The sequence below is a fragment of the Parasteatoda tepidariorum genome, chromosome 10 (genome assembly GCF_043381705.1).
Source record: "Parasteatoda tepidariorum isolate YZ-2023 chromosome 10, CAS_Ptep_4.0, whole genome shotgun sequence".
NCBI classification, from domain to species: Eukaryota; Metazoa; Arthropoda; class Arachnida; order Araneae; family Theridiidae; genus Parasteatoda; species Parasteatoda tepidariorum.
In genome coordinates this window covers 24,375,535-24,399,438 of record NC_092213.1, presented here as the reverse complement: position 1 = coordinate 24,399,438, position 23,904 = coordinate 24,375,535, and the positions used below count along the sequence as shown (strand labels likewise).

Below are 23,904 nucleotides of genomic sequence, written 5' to 3'. Positions count from 1 at the left end.
GTTTTTATTCTCAATGCCATTAAGGAGTGGTTATATTTTAGTCTGATTTTTTTTCCAGCTCTGAAGAAATCACGTAATTTCTTCGAATCTGATCTTGTAAACGAGTCTGTTTCGTGACTCACCAGAAGCATAAAAAATATGATCTCAATAACTTATTTAATATTTTAAAATAATATATTTTTCCATGTTTCAGTTTCAATTGTATTGATCGATATGAAATAATATGTTTTGAATCAAACGAATTTCTTAGTGCATCAGATTAGAAAATGTTCGACTTATATTAACATCCTCTTTACGATGTCACCATCGTTTTAATTATTTGTTTAAAAATAATTCTTTAAAATTTTTAAATTTGTATCTTTGCCTCTTTGAATATTCATAAAGGATCAATGTAGCATGTCTACAAAAGATTTGAATTGTGCACAGATAAAAAAAAACTATGATCAAAACTACTTGAATATGGTAAAATGTACCGTTTCTCTGACTTTATGGGAATACCAAAAAACTCGGTAATTTTTGATAATGATTTAGATAATATTAACAGTAAATTATGGTTTCATGACGTGTGTTAATTTTATCATTTTTCCCCTAGAGCATGGTATGAAAACCATTCATTCAATTAAATTTACTTTCTTGTTTTGTATTTTTCACTTAATGCGAGATAAAAGAACTATAATTTTGAAAACCGAAATTTCCGATTAACTATTACCATATGAAAGGAAAAATTACCAAATTAATGGTTTAAATACTGTATATTTTGGTTTCATTAACCAGAATTATGTTGTTTTTTTAAACCAGAAAAATCATTACCATACAATTTGGTAATTTTACCAGATTTATTTTCTCCGTGCGAGGAAAGTTTTATAATAAAAGTACTCACAATAATTATAAATATTAAAAAAAAAATCGAATGGACTTATGGTACGTTATTTAGCTCTTAAAAAGAGTCAATTTTTGACCTTGACATTGATTTATTGAAAGAAAAGAATTTAAAATTTGTATTTACAGAATATAAAATAAATTTTTCTAGTACTCGAAATAAATTTTCTGGTGAACATCAGCCAACAATGGATGGAGTCTCCTATTTAAAAGAAGAAGAAAAAAGACAACTGTATGTATTAAAAAATTTATTTACAAGATTGCGTTTCTAACATTCAAGATCTCCTCTTACAGATTCTGAAACTTTTTTACCATCTTCGTCAACACACCAACAGAGTCCAATAGATCCATGGCACTGTTTCTTGGCATAAGTACCATCTTCATGGCAACTGGGTATGAAGTTTCCAATTATTCCTTTGGCGGCTGAAAAGATAGTTTCATAAGAATTTAATCAAGGTTCTAAACTTAATTTTTGAGGATTTAAAAGAATGATCTGAAAATAAGTCGCCACCTAAGCCTACTCGTTGTTTAGTAGAAACGAACTTAAAGCTAAATTGTTGGTGAAAACACTTCCAGAGTTTACTCTGGAAGATTACTTAACAGCCCTAGAATATTCAAACTCATTATAAGATACAACCATTTCGTTTATGGAGCGTAGGTATCATTTTCAACATTTGTTTGAAATTACGACCCTTATATAAAGGTTCGCATAAGCATTATTTACTTTCATGAAAGTGCAAACGACTTGCTTTATTTTTTTAATTCCCATAGCAACGATTGTTTTCGGTGTTCTATAATGACTATGTAGGTCATAACATTATCGAATCCAAGTATTTTTCGATTTTATTGTGATAAATGAGTCCCTTTCAAACATAATAAACTATTCTAGAAGTATCGTTTGAGATAATATAAGATTTCATTGTGTTAGTTTAACGAAATTATATATGTTAGGCGTTTATTGTCTGTACGCCATTGTTCGTCTATATTCTGTATTTTTCGTTAAATAAAACTATTTGTGATTACCTCTTGATATTCAATTCATTGCTACTTATAAAGTGGTGGGGAAAATATACTCGAGGGTGCCCCTTGGCGAAATTGGCGACTTATGTTTGGCGCCATTCCTGTTTGCGCGGAACACCGTGGTAACAGGAATGGCGGCCAAAACATAATGGTATTTCAATAAAACATAATTAGAATATGAAAAATTCATGTCCTTCTACTTATTATAGTATATTTTGTGTATCTCAATTTATTTCGAAGCTATACCCTATCTTAGAGATGACCTGTTCTCGGAAGTGAGTGCCACTTTGATTAGCCTGCATAGGGACCGAGGGTGCGTGGTATAGGTCCTCGTTAAGCTGTTCTATCGTAAAGTGCTCGACTTGCGAGCTGGTCGTCAGGCTACCGATGCAAGATAGCCATCCTCTCTGCCGAGGATCGAAATTTAAATGGCATGTCTTCGGATCATCCTCAGGGATGCTTCCTAGACCATCACCAATAGCCCATTGTGCAGCTCTAGTGCAACGTTAATGAAGTACTGACCTACCTACTTAGTCTAAGGCATAAATAAATTACATATTTCGTTTCCAAATGTCAAATTATTAATGTTTTCTCTTGTTAAAAGCAATGTCTGGTATGCATTTTAAGGTTTTGACCGAAAACGGGTCATTGTTCTAATTACTTTTTTAATTAAAAACTAAATAATGTTAACTCACATCTGAAAAGGAATATTTTATAGCCACCCATACCTTAATGTCATAATATAAAATAAATAAATAAAAAAAATTTCTATATATCAATATGAAACTTAACTATTCAGCTTTTTATCTCTTCCATAAAATTAATTTTATTGGACATGACCGATTTTCGAACTTTTTGATTAATTTAAATCTAAAATAACAACTCATCATGACCATAACCCATATTTTTGAATACACAAATCCTTAATAATGAAACATCCCTTTAGAGAAAACAAAATTCTCTTAATATATTTTTCAAACTACTAGGTACTAGGGAATCAATACAGTTATGCCAATTTAACAAGTACTAAACTAAACTCACAAGGGAAACTAGGGAAGAGTGACTCGCCAATTTTGAAATAAACTAGTGGGATGTATGCCTTATGAGGAATAATTTTAGGGCGCAACATTCGTTTTGGCCCATAGAGGATCCTGTGAGAGATAAAAAATAATTCAATACATAGAAAAATCGGTATTTTATTACTTCAATGCAGGCTATTAGTTATTGTAATTGTCTCATAATCCGATTAATTTGTTGCTAATTGTATAATTAATTAATTTGCAAATTAATAAATTAATCAGAGTTAATTATCAATTAATTGTTAATTAATTATTAGTTAATAATTTTATTTGAAATTACGTACTCCAATTAATTTGGAAAGTATTTTGGAAAAAAAATTTAAAAAATTTGATGTAAATTTTTTTTTAAAATTAGCCTAACAGGTTTTTCTGAAAACTACAGATATATAAAATTTTCGAAATCAATTTTGACAATATGCATTATATAGTACGTGAAAGTACCACAAAATTAATCGGAGTATGAGACAATCACAATAGCTAATAGTCTGCATTGAGGTAATAAAATACCGATTTTTCTATATATTGAATTATTTTTTATCTCTCACAGGACCTTCTATGGATCGAAACGAATGTTGCCCCCTAAAATTATTCCTCATAAGGCATACATCACACTAGTTTATTTCAAAATTGGCGAGTCACACTTCCCTAGTTTTCCTCGACAGTGACACGACAGCCAATAGAAGGCCAATGCCTAATGTGGTCATCTCAGTTTTTTTTTTACCTTGGACTTTGGGGTGCAAGAGCAGATGCCCCGGTTGGGTGGTCAAGCCAACGCGGAATCCCCAGTATTTAGTCCCTAAGCATGCTTGATGCTCATTTTATCGGCCCACTGAAGAGATGAAAAGCTGAGTCAACCTTGCCCGGCCCGAGGATAGAACCAAGCACCTGTGGCATAAGAGCTCGAAAAGCTACCACTCCGCCACCGGGCAATTCAGCAAGTACTAGCTATAAAATGTTCCATTATTTACCTAATGATAGCTCTCGATCTTTGTGAACATGGCAAGTACATGTCTTGATCTTCTTAGAAGGATCGGTGATATGGCTACCATCAGGTCTCCAGCACATGCAGAAATTGGAGTTTTCGAAGCATTGAAGATCTTCATAGTCTCCCTCTCGTGTGCATTTAGGCACGAGTTTTACATGAGCATTTGATTCGAGTTCTCTTTGGCGGTGTTCTTCACACTGCGAATCGGCGTTGGCACTGATCAAACACGCAGCAGCGATTACAGCAACTAGAACAACCTTCATTTTTGTCTAACTATAAAAAAACATTTCACAACTACTTTTTTATATTTTATAATGATATGGAAAAAAAATTTCCCTTCCCGCCCTTATTTAGGGCATTCGGGTAAAATAAAAAAAAATCCAAAGAACAGTACAAACATAAAATACATATCAGACATGATAAACAGCCCATGAACATGGCGGGCGCAGAGCAGCAGAAATCATGTAANTCACGAGATTGACAGAGATTAGCCCTCTCAGCTATAATACGTACGGGGGGTCTAGTTGGTGTGATAAAATTCTGACTGTTAAACCATATTAGGGGAAAGCAGTTAATAAACGGTTTTTCTCACACTTAATAGTTTGAATATCATCTTATTTATGGTTATTTGATGTTTTCTTTGAATATGGTACAGAAACATTTAAATAAATTGATATTTAGCCATTTTACCCAGAAATTTTTAACAGTGTACATTTCAAAAATATTTTTCAAAAATCAGTTACTCTGCTTTTATGATACTAAAAGTTTGAAGAGAGGGGTGCTAACTTAGGCACTATTCATTGCGTTTGAGCGGAGCCAAAATTATGTTGCATTCTTACTATCGTTGTTAAAAGATAGAGTTATTAAAAACGGGGATGAGTGTTTCTTAATGGTAGGGAGATATGAGTTTAAATTCAGCCTTTTGGTCCTAATTATTCCTTTGAGCTCAAATACATTCTGTAATATTTGTCTTTTCACATAGTTTTGAAATATTTCTCAAAGATAGAGCATTTATAACCTATCCATTAGGAGTCGAGAAATGATATTTGAGTTGATAAAAACGGTTTTTAAAATTTAAAAAATTCATTGCCAAAGTGAATAGCTAAAAATTTTTTAATTAAAGATCATCATAACTAGATCATTAATGAGAATGGGTATTTATTACTACTGAAGGGTAAAATGTTTACTAAAAATAAGCAAGTCATCATTTTGAAGAATATCAGGTACTGTGAACAGTACGTAGCATATGTATAATTTGTTTTAAAATTTTAATGTTCAAATAAATAATTTTATGTAATTAAATTTTTAACGCATATTTTATCACGGCATTAAAAATATGCTAATTATGTTTAAAAAATGTATAGAAATGTCTTAGCTGACGTCACTTTACTAAACCGTTCACTGGAATTCCATCAATGATCAATCAGTTACAGATGCAACCAATAGGAATATATTTTTATTGGAATAGGAATACGAATGGCCCAGTAGGAATAGTGCAGAGGGAAAATAATCGAATGATTGTGGAACTTTGATCTAGCTCAGCCTCTGGCTCGAACGTCTCTATAGAAGTGTTTTTAAGGTTAAAATAGCAAGGCCCCTAAATTTAAAATCAAATGAATTTTAATACTTGAATTTTGAATAAGTATTTTCGAAAAAAACTACATTTATCAAAAATTTTATTACGTTATACTTTCAAAAAACAGTAACGTAGAATGAATTGATCACGTAAGTTACAAAGTTTGTTAAATTAATTAATAAATTATTCTTCCTGCTTTTTTTCTACTTAAATGTTTTCAAAACGTTTATTTATAAAATAATTCTTATTGTCAGAATTTTTTAATGTGCATGATTTTACACTTAACTATTAGACCTTTCATTTCACTTTACTTATAGCTTTTCCAACTTGCAATAAAATGCAAAATAATTTTATTTTTGGAAGATCATCGACCTGAAGTTTAATCATCGACCTGATAAAAAAAAACAGAAAACTGATTTCAAAACTCAGCATAAATTTTCTATTTAATTTCTACAATAAAAGGAAAGTTTTTATTCTCAATGCCATTAAGGAGTGGTTATATTTTAGTCTGATTTTTTTTCCAGCTCTGAAGAAATCACGTAATTTCTTAGAATCTGATCTTGTAAACGAGTCTGTTTCGTGACTCACCAGAAACATAAAAAATATGATCTCAATAACTTATTTAATATTTTGAAATAATATATTTTTCTATGTTTCAGTTTTAATTGTATTAATCGATATGAAATAATGTTATGATATATTTTGTATCTTCCTATGTTATGATATGTTTTGAATCAAAAGAATTTCTTAGTGCATCAGATCAGAAAATGTTCGACTTATTTTAACATCCTCTTTACGATGTCACCATCGTTTTAATTATTTGTTTAAAAACAATTCTTTAAAATTTTTAAATTTGTATCTTTGCCTCGTTGAATATTCATAAAGGATCCATGTAGCATGCATGCAAATGATTTGAATTGTGCACTGAGAAAAAAAAACTATGATCAAAACTACTTGAATATGGTAAAATGTACCGTTTCTCTGACTTTATGGGATTACCAAAAATTTGGTAATTTTTAACGAAGGTAATGATTTTGATAATATTAGCAGTAAATTATGGTTTTATGACGTGTGATAATTTTATCATGTTTCCCCTAGAGCATGATTTGAAAACCATTTATTCGATTAAATTTACTTTCTTGTTTTGTATTTTTCACTTAATGCAAGGTAAAAAGAACTATAATTATGAAAACCGAAATTTCCGATAAACTGTTGCCATATGAAAGGAAAAATTATCAAATGAATGGTTTAAATATTGTATATTTTGGTTTCATTAACCGGAATTACGTAGCTTTTTATTTTCCAGAAATTTCATTACTACACAATTTGGTAATTTTACATGAATTATTTTCTCCGTGCGAGAAAAGTTTAATAATAAAAGTACTCACTATAATTATAAATATAAAAAAAAATCTAATAGTTTTATGGTAAGTTAAATAGCTCTAAAAGGGTCGATTTCTGACCTTGTCATTGATTTATTAAAAAAAAAGAATTAAAAATTTGTATTTACAGGATATAAAATAAATTTTTCTAGCACTCGAAATAAATTTCCTGTTTTGTATTTTTCACTTAATGTGTGGTAAAAAGAACTATAATTTTGAACGTCAACCAGCAATGGACGGAGTCTCCTATTTAAAAGAAGAAGAAAAGACAACTGTATGTATTAAAAAATTTATTTACAAGATTGTGTTTCTAACATTCAAGATCTCCTCTTACAGATTCTGAAACTTTTTTACCATCCTCGTCAACACACCAACAGAGTCCAATAGATCCATGGCACTGTTTCTTGGCATAAGTACCATCTTCATGGCAACTGGGTATGAAGTTTCCAATTATTCCTTTGGCGGCTGGAAAGATAGTTTCATAAGAATTTAATCAAGGTTCTAAATTTAATTCTTGAGGATTTAAAAGAATGTTCTGAAAATGAGTCGCCACCTAAGCTTACTCGTTGTTTAGTAAAAACGAACTTAAAGCTAAATTGTTGGGGAAAACACTTTCTTCTGGTTTATTCTGGATGATTACTTAACAGCTCTAGAATATTCGAACTCCTTATAAGATGCAACCATTTTGTTTATGGAGCGTAGGTGTCATTTTCAACATCTGTTTGAAATTAAGACCCTTCTATAAGGGTTCGCATAAGCATTATTTACTTTTCACGAAAGTGCAGACGACTTGCTTCATTTTTTTAATGCCCATAGCAACGATTGTTTTTGGTGTTCTACAATTACTATGTAGGTCATAACATTATCGAATCCAAGCATTTTTTTGATTTTAATGGGATAAATGAGTCCTTTTCAAATATAATAAAGTATTCTAGAAGTATCATTTGAGCTAATATAAGATTTTATTGCATTAGTTTAACGAAATTATATATGTTCAGTGTTGATCGTCTGTTCGCCATTGTTCGTCTATATTCTGTATTTTACGTCAAATAGAATTATTTGTGATTACCTCTTGATATTCTAATTCAATGTCTAAATTGGTAACACCATAGTTATATCCATAACATTATTAATTAAAAACTGTTTTATTTTAATTTAATCAGCCATTATTAAAGAAGTCATGATTCGGTATCACAAATTAATAATTTATAGACGTTCCTCCGTGACGTCATAGCAAACCATTTTCATAAGTTTCTTTGTGTCCTAGTTACGGACATAAGAAACTAAATTTCTAATTATAAATTTAATATGTCTGTACTTATATGCTAATATTTCTATCGAGAAGTCCGGAAATCAGTCATCTCCATTTTTTCTCAAAATTGAAATTCTTGAATTTTTAAATTTAGTTAACGTTGATACATAATAAGAATATGAAAAATTCATTTCCTTCTACTTATTATAGTATATTTTGTGCATCTCAATTTATTTCGAAACCATGCCCTATCTTAGAGATGACATGTTCTCGGAAGTGGGTGGCCACTTTGATTAGCCTGCGTAGGAACCGAGGGTGCGTGGTGTATTTCCTCGTTAAACTGTTCCGTAAAATGCTGGACTTGCGCGCGGGTCGTCAGGCTACCGAAGCAAGATAGCCATCCCCTCTGCAGAGGATCGAAATTGAAATGGCCTGTCTTCGGATCATCCTCAGGGATGTTTCCTAAATTGTCACCAACAGCCCATTGTGCAGCAACGCTAATAAAGTACCGACCTACCTACTTAGTCTAAGGCATAAATAAATTATATATTTCATTTCTAAATGTCAAATAAATTATTAATATTTTCGCTTGTTGAAAACAATGTCTGGCATGCATTTTAAGGTTTTGACCGAAAACAGGTCCTTGTTCTAATTATTTTTTTAATTAAAAACTAAATGATGTTATCTCTCATTTGAAAAGGAATATTTTATAACCACCCATACCTTAATATCACAATATAAAATAAATAAATAAAAAAAAAGTTCTATAGATCAAGCTGATACTTAACTATTCAGCTTTCTGTCTCTCCTATGAAATTAATTTTATTGAACATGACCGATTTTCGAGCTTTTTGATTCACTTAAATATAAAATAACAACTCATCATGGCCATAACCCATATTTTTGAATACACAAATCCTTAATAATAAAATATCCCTTCAGAGAAAACAAAATTATCTTAATATATTTTTCCTTTCAGTTTTAGGAGAAACTACTAGGTAACTAGAGCTAGAGAATCAATACAGCTATGCCAGTTCAAGAAGTACTAAACTAAACTCAGCGGCACGGCGGCCCATAGAGGGACAAAGCCTACTGTGGTCATCTCAGTTTTTTTTTATTTTTTATCTTGGACTTGGTGCAAGAACAGATGTTCCAGTTGGGTGGTCACCCCAACGCAGAATCCCCAATGTTTAGTCCCCAAGCATGCTTGATGCTCATTTTATCGACCCACTAACGAGATGAAAAGCTGAGTCAACCTTGCCCGTCCCGAGGATAGAACCAAGCACCTGTGGCGTGAGAACACGAAGCTTTACCACTCAGCCACCGGGCAATTCAACAAGTACTAGCTATAAAATGCTCCATTATTTACCTAATGATAACTCTCGATCTTTGTGAACATGGCACGTACATGTCTTGATCTTCTTAGAAGGATCGGTGATATGGCTGCCATCTGGTCTCCAGCACATGCAGAAATTGGAGTTTTCGAAACATTGAAGAGCTTCATAGTCTCCCTCTCGTGTGCATTTAGGCACGAGTTTTACATGAGCATTTGATTCGAGTTCTCTTTGGCGGTGTTCTTCACACTGCGAATCGGCGTTGGCACTGATCAAACACGCAGTAGCGATTACAGCGACAAAAACAACCTTCATTTTTCTCTAACTATAAAAAAAAGTTTCACAATTACTTTTTTATATTTTATAATGATATAATAGATTTTAAAAATGCACATTTCTGTTTTTACAAAAACTAGAATCTTGTTAATAACTTACGATTAATAATAAGTGATTTAGATGTATGCAGCTCGATAAAAGTTTTTAATTATGAAGGAATTTTTATAAAAATTGTTATTTTATAAGCAATATTATTATGAATGGAATATTTAGCTTCACAAATATCAGAAGCAATTAAACTGCAAGCAAATTCAAATAATTTAGCACAAAAAAAGTTAAAATTAATATGGAAAGTCAGAAGAAATCGAAACAAAAGGAGTAAAATGTAATTAGTGCAGGTTTGGAGGGTATAGCCATTTCTTAACGCAAAATCCATTTTTTTAAATCTATTTTTTAGGAATAATATTTTAAAAAAACAACTAATTGAGACATTTATTTTTAGCTAAAATTTATTTATAGTATTATATATTGTATTTTTGCTATTATAAACTGAATGTAATAATAGTTGTAAAGTCTTACATTGCATTTTTCATTTAAAAGACCGAGAAAATAACATATAATTAAAATAAAGCTTCATTTTTTAAAGAAAATATATACATAGATTTTCGATAGCACTTTCAGCAAACAGAAAACGACTACGAAATTCCAATGGTTTATTTTAAACTTTTTTTTTATAAATTATGACTAATTTGTATGAGATAACAATTTTTTCTAAATCTATAATTTATAATGCGTGTACAATTTACCTACATGCTATATGGCCCAAGTTATAAAGCGCTCGTTTCCCAATGAAGTGACTCAAGTTCGAACTTCAGAAATGGCTTGTCGAATAGAATTCTGCTACTGGCTAGTACTGATTGCAGTGCTGTCGTAAAATATTCTTCACAGTAGTAGATGGATGATGGCTTAGAATCCCCTTGCTATCGAGCAGACCAGGGGAGGTTTTCGAAGTTTTTGCCTCCATGTTGTTCACATGCGGGTTAATAATTCCAACGAAATAATTTCTCAACGAAAAATAGTTTACTCTAGTGCCTAATCTTGGAATTTTATTGTGTTTTAGGTGGGGTACAAATTATGAAACTACGGAGTTTTACCTAATTTGGTAGTCAAGTTGGGTAAAAATCCTTATACCAGATTTGGATTGGCTCTTAATGGCCATTAGCAAAGTAAACTATATTTGAGTTCGTGTAGAACAGTTGAAAAAATCGGTGAGCCTATTTTTAGGCATCTTCTCAATCGCTTAAAAAAATCTATTAAAAAATAATTTAGAATGTAAAATACTAAATAATTTGCAAGAAGAAAATTCGGAAAGAACTTTTTTCATTTGTTTTTTTGAATAGCTATTCAGTCAATTTCCTTGAAAGGTGTTGGAAATCTACAGGGTAAATTAACAGGAATCCCTAGTTATACCGCAGTTGCGGATTTTCCAGAAACAAACAGGTTGTTATATTTTGGTTCATAAGTGGAGCTGTAATTTAAAAATGAAGATGATATAAAAATTGTTTGAACTAGAGATGTCAGATTACAAAAATTAAATTTGTTTTGAAAAACACGCTTTTGTAAAATGTAGTGAGCTGTGAGTTAATTGAAAGACGCCGGGATATTGTTCCAATAAGGGATTGCGAAGAAACGCCCGACTAATTAAAAATCAACAAACAAATACCAGAAATAACAGTCTTGTAATCTCCATAATCCCACAAAATAAATTTATTCGTTTTTGTATTATTAGACATAATTTCCGTTAAGATTTGAAGATCATTTTAATGAAAGTGGCATATATAGATGAAAACGTTTTAGTGAACTTATGAAATTATATATCAAGTGCTTTAATTAATATGTAATTGTTAACTTATGAGTTTTTGTAAAAAAAAATTTGATAATTTTTGTAAAAAATATCAAGGATCAATTAACTAAACATATTTTTTTAATAACCATCACTTTATTTAAAACTTTTGTGCGATCTATTAATATTATTTATATAGAGATATTAAAATACTTTTTAATTCAGAGAATTTTGTGAATTTTAAAAATTCATTCGGCAGGCTTTTCTAGATGATCTTAATTTATCAAAAAGTTACTAATTTAACGTGACTTTAAGTATTTCTTAACAATGTTGCATTACACAGCGACCGAACATTTGAAGGAAAAAAACTACTACACTGTTAGAAATTTATCGGAAAAAGTTTTTAAATATAAATTTTTTAATTAATATTTTACCTCTTACCATATTCCAACAAAACAGTCAAGTAACCGTAAATATGAGTATAATCAAGATGTAAACAGTGAGAAAAACCGTTAATCAACTGCTTTCCCATGATACGGTTAAACAACCAGAGCACTCTCCAATGCCCGTTACCTAACGAAAGCATAGCTCTTATATCAAGTTAAATTTATTTTTAACGTTTTCGAAACCATGTTAGCCGTAAATGGTAAAAAAACACATAGTTTTGTATTCATGGTTTTAACACCTTACTAGTTGTAAACGGTTCCAAAACCATAAAGGTAAAAAATGTTACCGTAAATTTTACGGTTAATCAGATTCTGGTTATTTTACCATAATTATAGAATGAAAATTCTAACAATGTATATTTCGGATTCTTGAAGATTCTTACTAAATGTAAAAATAGTTATTAAAGTTCCTTTTTAAAGCCATATTGACTAAACAATTATTTTTCAGTTTTTGATGTAAAATAAATCTACGATCTTTTATCTCTAAAAAATCACTCGAGTTTTGTTTCTTTGTCAAATAAAATAGAAGTTGTGATGATTTAAGAAAAATATTTACTTTGGTTTTTGCATTGATAATTAGACCTTTTTTTGTCATTTTCCTCAAGAGTAATTTTTCCGTAATTTTTTTTTTTCATTTTAAATGCAAAATCTGAAAATAGTTTTGCATGAATAATTTCTTCACGTTTGTTTAGGACTACGGTCTAGACTACGGACTAATTGATTTAACTATTTTTTTATATTTTACATTTTTATATTATTTTTACTTCATTTTATAACATAAAAAATTACTAATTGCAATTTTTGGCTTTTTTCAATAAGCTTCTATATTTGCTATAAAATATCTAAATATTATGTTTAATGCGTAGTCTATTGATCCTAAACTGAGTCCCTATTAGTCCCTAAATTGAGTTTTTATGAGCATTAAAAAGCAAGAACAATGAAAAAATAACAAATTTCAGCTAAGTTATTTGAATTTTGGAAAGAGGTAAATTATTGGACTTTTTTAACCAGTTTATTAACCCCCTATAATTTCTAAAAAATATTTCTTTTCATACTTTTTGTATTCATACCATGTTTTACTGTATAACACACACATAAACCCCAATTAACAATTTCCAAATTAAAAATTTCAAAATTTAGCTTCCGAAGGTATTTGGGTATCTTACAGTAATCATTTAAATATAAATTTAAAAAGTACGGTTTGAAATATTCTATTAGTTTTCTTATTTTAACAGCAAAAATTTCGGCAAATGATAAAAAAAAGAGCAGTTACGTCACATATGATATGTATTTTGGGATATTTTAATTAGGATATGCATAGTTAATTCGTGAAACATTGAAAAATTCAATTAAAAAGAATTTTATTAAAAGTCACTTATTACTTACTTTATCTTTGAAGAAAAATAAAACGAATGGCAATCTGCTTTTTCTCTTATTATACACGTGTATAAGATCAACAGATTTCTAGTTTCACATGAAATTAAACGGTTTTTTAATCTGAAAAAGACCAACAAAATTTTTGAACTTTATTCATAAGATAACGTGAAAAGTCAATAAGCGCTATCTGTGATGCAATGAATCATACAGAAATTGATTGAATATTTTTTTTAGTATTTTTGAGCAAAAAGATTTAAAAGCATACTAAGTATTTACGAATACTAAGTATTTATTTAAGAATAAGTATTATTAACTTGTTATGAGTATTAATAATACTAAGCAATAATTAAATGAAATATTTATTGATTTTGATAGATTAAAGAAACATATTAAATTCGAAAAATAGAAGCATGAAAAAATTTAGAGAAAAGCACTAAAAATTATTAAAAATGGCATTTGATAAAACAGAAGTAATAATAATTAGTTCCGTTAATATTTCCTTATTAATTTTTCAAACACACTAGAAACAATACAATAGAATAAATCAACACTTTCAAGAAATCAATAAATCTGTTTACGCTTAAGATAAAAAAAGTTTTCAAGTGCGTGGAATTAAAAAAAAAATTATAAAAGTTTTATGAAGATTCTCCTACAATGATAAAAGAAACATTTTTGTTATAAATAATAACACAAGTCTATGAAATTGAAGTTTTTGAAAAATACAAGAGATGTCTTTATTGATTCATATGTTATTTGATGTGCTGATTTCGAAAATGACCTTCATTTTCCCCAATCACGTCAGGATTTTTTGTAAATTCGATATTAATGTCTTTACTAAAATCCTATTTGGAAAGAAATTCGCTCAAACAATTTTGCATGTAGTATCTGGTAATTGTCGTCTTCATTCATTTTGATCTATGCAAAATTGAATCTTGTGAAAGTAAATTGAATTTTGAGTGATCTGCCAATTTTTTATAAGTTAAAATAAACAAAAAATACTGTTTCTAGATCGCACGAGGCACGTCTGGTCGAGAGAAAAATAATAAGTTCCTTGTGTTTAAACTTTTTGCATCAGTTTCTAGAAGAAAATTACCTACATACCATTTTAATTTATATTTATTAAGATAACTTACGTAAAACCAAGAATAGCCAAGAATTACCAAGAATAGCAATAATTGTGTATGTGTACATGAAAGTTTGCAATAAAACACGAAACAAACAAAAGAAAAAAGTTTCCTTTTAAGTACATACTCGTTTTCCTCTTTAACTTATTTTTGATGATCTTCTTTCATGCTTAATCTCAGGTCTATCTCGAGCTATCATCCAACTGTAGTCGGCAAGCATGTTCTTGTCCCATCTTTCTTGATATTTACGCTCCATATCTCTGATATCTTGATGGAATCTTTCCCCTTGTTCTTAGCTGATTGCTCTTAAATTTTCGGGGGAAAAGTCCACATGTGACTGAAGGAAATGGATCTTTCTACTCATGGAGTAACTCTAAGTTTTAAATTTGTCCAGCATTTTCATTACGATTTCTTTATAATCAGGATCCTTGTAGTTAACCCAGAAATTTACTGCCGACATCTTTGAAAGTAACCCAAGCTTCTTTTTCCGTTCCTGTCATGTTAGTCTCAAAATCTTAATCTTTCATGAGTTTGTGGATATCTGGATCAACAGATATTCCCCTTTTAACTTGGCTTGGAATAAACCTGGAAACTTTTTGCACATATATTCGAAACAATCACCATCTTTTGGAACAGTCTTTACAAACTGCTTCATTTTACCTATTTCTATGTGTAGCCGAGGTAACAATACTTTTTTTGGATCAACTAAGCTGTTACGAATACCGTTCTTGGTTCCTGGGTCAAGATTTTGTCTTTTCAGCCATTCTTTTTTGACCCAATGACGGCTTGTCTCGGCTGTCCCACTCGCAAATGAAACCTTGGAACTTTGTAAATCCACTTTGTTGACCAATAACTTTTAAATCACCGCAAATAGTCCGACTGTTGTCGATATATTTTATTTTGTACAGGATGAGAGCCAGTTTTTCATAGCATTCTTTTAAATATACCGAGTGTCCAACTGGTACAGATGCCCACTGGCTCCCATGAGGAAGAAAGACAGCTTTTGATATTGGAGCCTTGAACTTTTCGATGTTCCAAGTCTGAAGACTCTGAAGAGATGACTGACAATTCAGTTGGAGGCAAAGGCACAGGCACATCAGGTCCATGAAGAACGGGGCGTATGGCCGATGGAATGTTAGGATAAGATAATAGCCTTTGATTTTTTTTTTGTTTATGAATAGGCAGGAACAAAAATAACAATAATCAAAGTGGTTTTGGGGCTCTCTCCACGTCATAGGAATTCCAAATCGTAAAGCAATCTTCTTTCCTTGGTGCCATAAGCGTAGATCATTGAGACACTGAGCAGAAACTTTATGAGGAGCCCTCGATTTGTCCTGGTCTCCGAGTTTCATGCCAAAATATGCAAGATAAAGTTGTCTTACATAGTCTGTAATGCTCCTCATGCGATTTTTAACAACACTATATTCGCCGAATATATAACAAAAGTCATCTGGGAAATTTTCACAATGTCTCGAACTTGAAGCCATAAACGCAAGGAGAGAAAAGCTGACGTTAAAAATGCTTCAAAAAAATGACTGTCTATTACGCTTCTTGGTGTTCCTAAGAGGTCAGCGAACCTAGATAAGACTTCTCGTGAAGCTATTGGTCGAGAGAGATTGTGACTGAGAGCTGGACGGTGATCGAAAGATGTCATAGAGGGGTATTTTTGTAGATTTAACCAAAGTAGAATGCTAGTCAGGCAAGAAATTCAAAAACGAAAAAATTTTATGATAAATATTCATAAAAATTCCAGTAAATTTGAATTTTTCAAGAAAACGTGACGTGATAGAAATTTTTCATTATTGTTTTTCATTTCAGCACCAAAAAATACATATAGTTCAGTTATCAGATCCCTTGCATTTTTTTCATCGCAGGCCTGTGTAATTATTTAGTTTCATTTTAATTATTTAGGTCATTTGTAATTTTCAGCTTAATTTTTCAAAAATTTGTCTAAGAAAGCTGTAAATGTAAAAAAGAAATACTAGTAGCCGTTTACAAAGGTTTTGTTCTCCTAAAAACTGTCTTATTTTTAATTTTTTTTAATACTGATGCTTACAGATTTAATGGATTAGCAAAAAAAGATTTTTCATAAAAAATGTATACCTATTTCCAATATAATTATGGTTTAAGTTAAAAAAGGTTTCAAATGTGAGGAAATAAAAAAAATGTGATTTTTCAAAAAAAAAATTATTATTGTAACTGGCTGATTTACTGTTTGATTTAAAGTAATTAAAAAATTTCAACAAAAGCAATCCAACAAATTAAACAAAACCTAAAGGAAGAAAAAGAGAAATAATTATTAGATAAATTTTTCTCAACTATATTTTCAAAATTATTACACGGGGTAATAATTTTTTTTTCTTGTTGCATAAGATTTTTTTAATAAACTTCATACTTTAATAAACTTCATACAATCGGTTACTTTTTCCAAGCTACAGATAAATTTTTTTTTAAAAATTCTATTTTTATTCTATTATTGTTAAAATGTACAAGTTTAAAAACTTTATATATAACAAGGGGTCAAGCAATGTTGCGACAAACTTCTAGGGGATATAGGAAACATCATCAGTGTTAAAATTGCATAGGAATCCATACACGGAAATGTCGTTGTACGTGGCTAGGGGCGTTTTCTTCTTATGAACCGTTTTTTCGTGTTCATCTGAACAAATTCATAATGGAAAGCACTCTGAGCTGCTTACTACGATATTTCCGGGCATGGGCTCCTATACAGTTTTAATTTGTCCCCAAATTTACGTGACTTAACAATAAGATACATTATTTGACTAATATACAGGGTGGTCCCGAATTCATGGTACAAACTTTAATGGTAAGTACAGGACATTGTAACAATGATTTATTGTATAGGAATGTATAGTCGCAAGTGACGCGGTGAGGCGTAAACAGAAGAAATAACGGCCGAAAGGAAAAACAAAGATTTTATTGAAAGCGTTGTTGACAAGTGTCATGTTTACAGTAAGTGTTCANGTTAATTATTCTCAAACTAACAGTCGAATGTTAAATATATATATATATATAAAACAACCATGATAAGAGGGTGTTGTTAATTGTCAAACTAATGTAGTATCATAGTTGAAGGCTATTTCTATTCTTTTACTTTTTATGTTTGTGTGCTAAATCATTCCTTTGTTAAAGTTATTTTACCCCTAATCTCATTTTCGATGATGAGTATTGTAAGAACCTGTATGTGTGCTTGATAAAACTCATGAGAAAGAAAAAATTACAATGCACTAGAGCATCCAGTATGAATTTATTTGATGATCTATGTACAAAATTGATTAACAGTTGGGATCTCCTCTTACAGATTCGGATACTTTCTTGCCTGCTTCATCAGCGCACCAGCAGAAACCAGTGGATCCATGGCACTGTTTTCGAGCATAGGTTCCATCATCATTGCATTGGGGAATGAAATTGCCAACCATTCCTTTAGAAGCTAGAATCGTAAATTTCTTTTATTTAATTACATTTTATAAATACAACAGAAATTAGTATTATTTAAGTATCTTGAACTTGCAAAAACAGTCAATAAATAACGAGGCAGAGGCCATTAAACTAAAATTATGTCATTAATAAAAATGGTGGCTGGCCTAAAAGATAATTTCTCGTGTGATTCAAGAAGGCAATAGTTAACTGCGCGTACAAAGAATGATAACAAGGTTGTGAAAGACAATAAAATTGAATGTTTCCGTAAACTTTCTAGTGGAGTCCTCCTGTTTCAATAATGTGCAGGACCACACACGTCCAGAAATACCAGAATTTATCATTTTGTCTATTATTTGTGTTAATTAAGAGATGGACCCGACATCGCATGACTTTCGGGAATTACCTCCTTCCTAAAAGGAGTAAGCCAGCAATGGACAAGGTTGTTTGGCCGAAGATCGTTTGCTTATTTTGTGTTTTCCTATTTTGTAGTAAAAGTTATTCAATTTTATTTTGAAGTTTCCTTACCATACCAATCGAAACTCAGTCACTACATATCCAAACAACGATTCAAATAGGAAGTTTAACCCACCAGATCTGTTTCAACTGCCCACCGTTATCATCCCCTGCCACATCTTCGAAGAGTTTAAAAAAAGTACTGTAAAGGTACTGTTGTCTCAAGCGGAGGACGAAGTCAAGAACGATTATGCAATTGGGTTCAAGCATTAGCTATACGAGAGGGGCCTTGCATACAATGAGAGTATCGTCACATCAGAATAAATGTCTAATTGATTATGGTCAATATATTGTAATATAACAAAATAAACTGAATCGTTTTTTATCTACTGTAGAAATCGTTATCGTATATTCACAATACTAGCAATTATGAGGTGGATTAAGGACATATTGTCATTGGCACAATATAAATTGATTGCTACAAATCGGATGATTGTATAGCTAAAACTTTCATTGGATACCAGATTCTTTAGAGTTTAAAGGAAATATAAAACTGATAAAACTAGTTGACGAATTTTATTAGATTGTAATTGAAAAATATATTTTATTTTAAGTCCTTGAACTTTTACTGTTATATCTAGGGCTATTTCATCCCCCCCATTCTATTCAAATAAAATTGAAAAAGGTGCTTCAAGCATTGCTTTATGTTTTGTACTGTGTTTAAATGAAACGAAAACTTTCCTTCCAGAACAAAATATGTCTACATCCTTATAGTATATTTATAAAAATTCTCTAAAACAAAACTAGTGGATTTTTCAAAAAAATCACTCACATTTCTGAAGTTCCCTGTCCTTGTGAACGTGGCACACACAGGACTTGACCTTCAATGAAGGGTCAACAATGTGGCTACCATCTGGTCTCCAGCACATGCAGAATTTGGAACCTTCGAAGCATTGGAGGGCTTCATAGTCACCTTCTGGTGTGCATTTGGGGACTAGTTTGACTTTGGTGTTGGATTTCTGTTCCCTTTCACGATGTTCTTCGCATGCAGTCTTAGCGAAAACACCAGCGAGGCAGCAGAGGGCCACAGTTGCGATAAGGAAAGCCTTCATTTTCAGTTGCAGCTACTAAAACTATAAGGTATATAATTTTTAGTCAATGATAAACACTTACGTGATTTCCTTTTAATGTTAACTAAGAAAAATGTGTAATAATTTATTATGAAAGAGACTTTTACACCCCAGTTTGAAGGTTTTTTTTCTTCCAATGGCCACCTGATTGACATTTGTCTGTCAGGTATCAGTAGGGCAGATTTGTTATTCACTTTGTCAAGGGCACCATATTAGATGACCATCGTTTCTTACAGTAAGGACAGATAGTATAGCGAATGAAACAGCGCCCGGGATTCGAACCCAGGACCTTTCTGATGTGAGGTAATCTCTCTAACAATCACACAATCCGGTCGGCACACAATATTAAGTAAGATAATGAAACATTCTGAAAAGCATGTTACTGGAATAATTAATTTTACATAGAGTCATAAAATTTTACTTGGAATCATAATTTGACATAAAGCTATATACTTGTATTTTACCTTGATGCTGAATTAAAAACAAATTTGCAAGACATGTTAATCTGGAAGAAAAGTTATCAGGAAGAAAAGTCATTCCTTAAAAAAATAATTTCTTCAAACTCAAGAGTCAACGGATTAAGGAAATATTTTTTAAAATAAAATTTGGTTTAATCTCAATTTTTTTAAAATTTTAATTAACTAGGAGGCTCTGCCTTCTGCTCACTCCACTCTCCAATCACCGCAATTGATTCTCATTCCTTATTATTTTTTTTCTTAAACGCCAATATTTTCTACGAAACACAGAGCTTTTTGTTTTTCAAAATTTACAATAATTGTAGTTTTATTTCAGAACATTTTATGAATCTCGGAAAAATAGATTTGAAAAAAGTTACCTTCGAATAGGTCTTAAAAAAATTAATCTTAAGAATACGGATTGTGAGACTCAATAAGAAGGAATAAATTAAAATTAATTTTACTCGATGACGAGACTTAAAGCAATTCAATTAGGGAACAGTTTTTATCACTCTTTATTATTTTTTATTATTTTAAAAATTTCAATGCTGTGATTTATATCTTAGAAATATGTATCTGAAGAAAAAATCACGAAAAAGCACTTAAATGTGCAATAATTTTCGAACAAACTAGAGTTTTGAAACAAGATTCGCAATGAGATTACAAGGAAAAATGCCTCATCAATAGCACATCTAATTTTTACTACATAGTTGCATTACATTGAGTTACAAGTCTACCAAGCATATTACTTTTCTAATGTCTCAACAAGTTTAAAAGTTAATTATTCTCAAACTAACAGTCGAATGTTAAATTTGTTTCTTTCGTCGTACTCCCTGTACATTTTTCTACAAGCCATCGTAATTTCAAATTTTTAAATCATCTAGTTTGTGCGTAGCTAAAAAAATGTGATGTAAAAAAGAAAATGGGAAAAAATTCGGGTGAAAAGCAATTAAAATTGCAAGAACTTTCGTTAGTTGAATTTCTGAGACCTGTATAGCAGCCTATATGTTTTTTTCCCAACAAGTTCAACAGTTAATAGTTGTTGAATGATATTTTTTTCATGCCATCGTAATTCCTGTACGTTTTTACGCACTTTATTAACTTCAATTTTCTAAGTTTTGAAGCTTTTGTGCAGCAAACAAAAATGTAACGTTAAGTTGAACACCGGAAACAGCGGTGGTGTCAGCGGCTCTTACGATTTTTTAATATAGAAATAGAGATGATAGTTGCCATTTAAAAACAATCAATTTTTAATTATCGAAGAATATTGTAAAATAATGACTTACTACATTTTGATGTTGATTAATATTGATATTTTGATATTGCAATGAAGCAAACCTCAAATACGGTTATCAAAGGACTGTAATTTTATGGGTTTTTCGTAACATTACACAGTTTCTTTCATTATGCAATTTTTAAACTCATCAAAATTAAGAAGAGAGTTTTTCACTACTGCGCCATAAGTAATAAATTTTATATTGCTAAGTATATTTCGCAAAATATTTTTATAAATTCCATCAGGAAATTCACAGGCTTGATAAAAGGTAACAAGAAGAGATAAACGTTCCACCGAGCATTAGCTAATAAAACATGATTAAAGGGTGAAAATTGAATAAAAAAAAGCACGGGACGAGCGGGTCTCAATGTATAGCCTCCACGTTCACCGGATCTTAATCAGCATGATTCTTATTATCTTATAGGGTTGCCTTAAATAATTATTTTTTGCAATGCCTGAAGACACACACACAAAAAGTTGTCATTGCACTGATTGTTGTTGCGTCAGACATCAAAAGCAAACCCAGAGTTCGTACGCACCTGGAAAAAATTCAAAACTGGTATCAACTTTGTTATAAAGAAGCTGAAAATTTCTTAATATTCGATTCCGCTTTCGAATTAAAATTTCATATCCTCCGAATTCGGATCTACATATATTAACTTAGAGAAAATAAAATGTTCAAGTAGCTATAAACATAATAATGTAAAAAAAATATTAATATTACTATCACTTCTTAGTTTTTTCCATGTGGGTATAAACCCTAAAACTATTAACCCTTGGAATATTTTTATGTTGTTGTTAACTGTACAATGACATTAGCTACGAACACCCCTTCTTGTATTAGTTAATCAAACAAATTTTTTTTGCAGTTAACTAGTTAGTTGTTATATTTTGTAGTTGTTTTCAGTATGGAGTCAAAACTTCCATGGGTTCTTCGAATTTTCATCCTTTCAACGTGTTTTCCAACTCCATGTTCTAGAATACGCTATCACAGCACTAAATTTATCGGTCAAATTTTTAAACAACCTCTATACTTCCCATCATATTTTTTTTATTTGCAAAATTTATATAAAAAATAATCAGTTATTGCGTTATCACATTTTGTTGTATCATATAAAAGAATATTTTCCTTATTTTGGTTTGTTATGATTATTTTTAAAAAAAATTGAACAAACGAAAATCAAGCTACGCAAAAAAGTAGTAAAGATGTTGAACATTTCTAATAAATTATCGTTTTAACAAATTATATCACGATAAAATAGATAATTTCGTTACTTGTAATTAAGTGTTTTATTTTTCAAATAATATTGTTGAGGTTGATATTTAACTGTTGAAAAATAAAATAGACATATTTCAGTAGGAAAAAGACAATTACAACCAATTCATGACTTACTTTATCAGCAAGAAGAAGTGAGCAGAAGAAAAATGAATTTCGTTCTTATACAAGGGCCAAGGTTAACAGGTTTTTGATTTCACACATATATACACAGGCTTTAATCAGGAGAAGACCCCCAGAAAAAGAATCTGAATCTAAGAAGATAAAAGAATCTGAAATTTTGATTCAAATGACATCTGTTAGGCTGTTACTAGGTCTTCTTTCATATTGTTTTTTTTTTTAAACTAAGATTCCAGTTATGAACAAAGTTTTTTTAAAAAGATTTTAGTTTAAAGCTAATAGCTAAGTTAATTGAAAATGATTATTTTTAAAAACACGGATTCATTATTTTTAAATGTAAAAATAATATATTTAAAATTATGAAGGGTTAGTTTTAAATACATTTATAAGAAATAGATAAACGAGCGAAATGTTTTATCTAATTTTCTGAGAAATAAAAGTTGGATTCTTAAAATTAAATTCATTAAATATTTCTGTTTATTTGAAAATGAAGAAAGATTAAATTTTCTACTAATTTACAATTGACTTTAAGAAATGTGTTTCTATTTTTTTAAAGCAATCTATCTCACAGAAGTTTTAAAGAAGATATTAAGCCGATTATATATTTCGATATTTATATTAAGATTTTCAACAACTATATTTAAATGCACAAAAATAAAATTTTATTAGATTATTAAGTCAGATTTATTTACTCAAATAACTTTTTTTTAAGCAGTTCTCTTTATTTTTCATTATATTAGCTAAACAAGGAAATGGAAATGCAACTTAAAAAACATGAAATCAATTTTTTCATAACGCAAAAGAGTGCGTTTTTGGAAGAGAGCGTGGGTTCGAACCCCACTTCTGACATTGAGCTTTTGGAGCAGTGATGACTCAGGGAATAGAGCGTTCGCCTTCCAATGAGGTGAACCGGGTTCGAACCCAACAATGGCTGATAGATACGAATTCCGCTTCCGGCTTGCACCGACCATAGAGCTTACGTAAAATATCCTCTGCGGTTGACGGAACATGGGTTAGAGTTTCCTTGCGCCAGGGTTACTGTGGGACATTTTCGTGGTTTTCAGCCCCATGTAACGCGAATGCGTGTTAGTTCCTTCAAAAAGCCCTCCACGAATGTAAACTTCTCCCCATACTGAATCCAGGAGTTCCCTTGTCTTCTGGATTGGGTTAAAAATTGCAA

General features: G+C 30.7%; 2 protein-coding genes across 3 annotated transcripts; both read right to left on the bottom strand.

The window, feature by feature from the left end:
• Positions 1-1,110: 1,110 nt before the first annotated feature.
• LOC107450282 (U20-hexatoxin-Hi1a-like) lies at positions 1,111-13,575 on the bottom strand. 2 transcript variants are annotated; one of them, XM_043047628.1, is made up of 3 exons: positions 13,459-13,575; positions 3,947-4,236; positions 1,111-1,302 (listed from the first exon to the last, which is right to left on the bottom strand). In XM_043047628.1, the coding sequence occupies exons 2-3, from the start codon at positions 4,224-4,226 to the stop codon at positions 1,148-1,150; spliced, it is 435 nt and encodes a 144-aa protein (XP_042903562.1). In that variant the 5' UTR covers positions 4,227-4,236; positions 13,459-13,575; the 3' UTR covers positions 1,111-1,147. The 2 variants fall into 2 exon arrangements, with proteins under 2 accessions (XP_042903562.1, XP_042903563.1); XM_043047629.2 differs by lacking the exons at positions 1,111-1,302; positions 3,947-4,236 and adding exons at positions 7,197-7,386; positions 9,543-9,832.
• A 4,247-nt stretch (positions 13,576-17,822) lies between these two features.
• On the bottom strand, positions 17,823-22,840 carry LOC107450302 (U20-hexatoxin-Hi1a-like). The gene is made up of 3 exons (XM_016066067.3): positions 22,722-22,840; positions 19,300-19,600; positions 17,823-18,024 (listed from the first exon to the last, which is right to left on the bottom strand). Exons 2-3 carry the CDS (start codon positions 19,577-19,579, stop codon positions 17,870-17,872), a joined length of 435 nt encoding a protein of 144 aa, XP_015921553.2. The 5' UTR covers positions 19,580-19,600; positions 22,722-22,840; the 3' UTR covers positions 17,823-17,869.
• Between the last annotated feature and the right edge of the window lie 1,064 nt (positions 22,841-23,904).

Coding starts and splice junctions, on each gene's coding strand:
- LOC107450282 (XM_043047628.1), bottom strand. CDS start 4,226: ATGAAGGTTGTTCTAGTTGCTGTAATCGCTGCTGCGTGTTTGATCAGT. Junction 1,303..3,946: donor AGATCGAGAGCTATCATTAG/GTAAATAATGGA, acceptor CTATCTTTTCAG/CCGCCAAAGGAATAATTGGA.
- LOC107450302 (XM_016066067.3), bottom strand. CDS start 19,579: ATGAAGGCTTTCCTTATCGCAACTGTGGCCCTCTGCTGCCTCGCTGGT. Junction 18,025..19,299: donor GGACAGGGAACTTCAGAAAT/GTGAGTGATTTT, acceptor TTACGATTCTAG/CTTCTAAAGGAATGGTTGGC.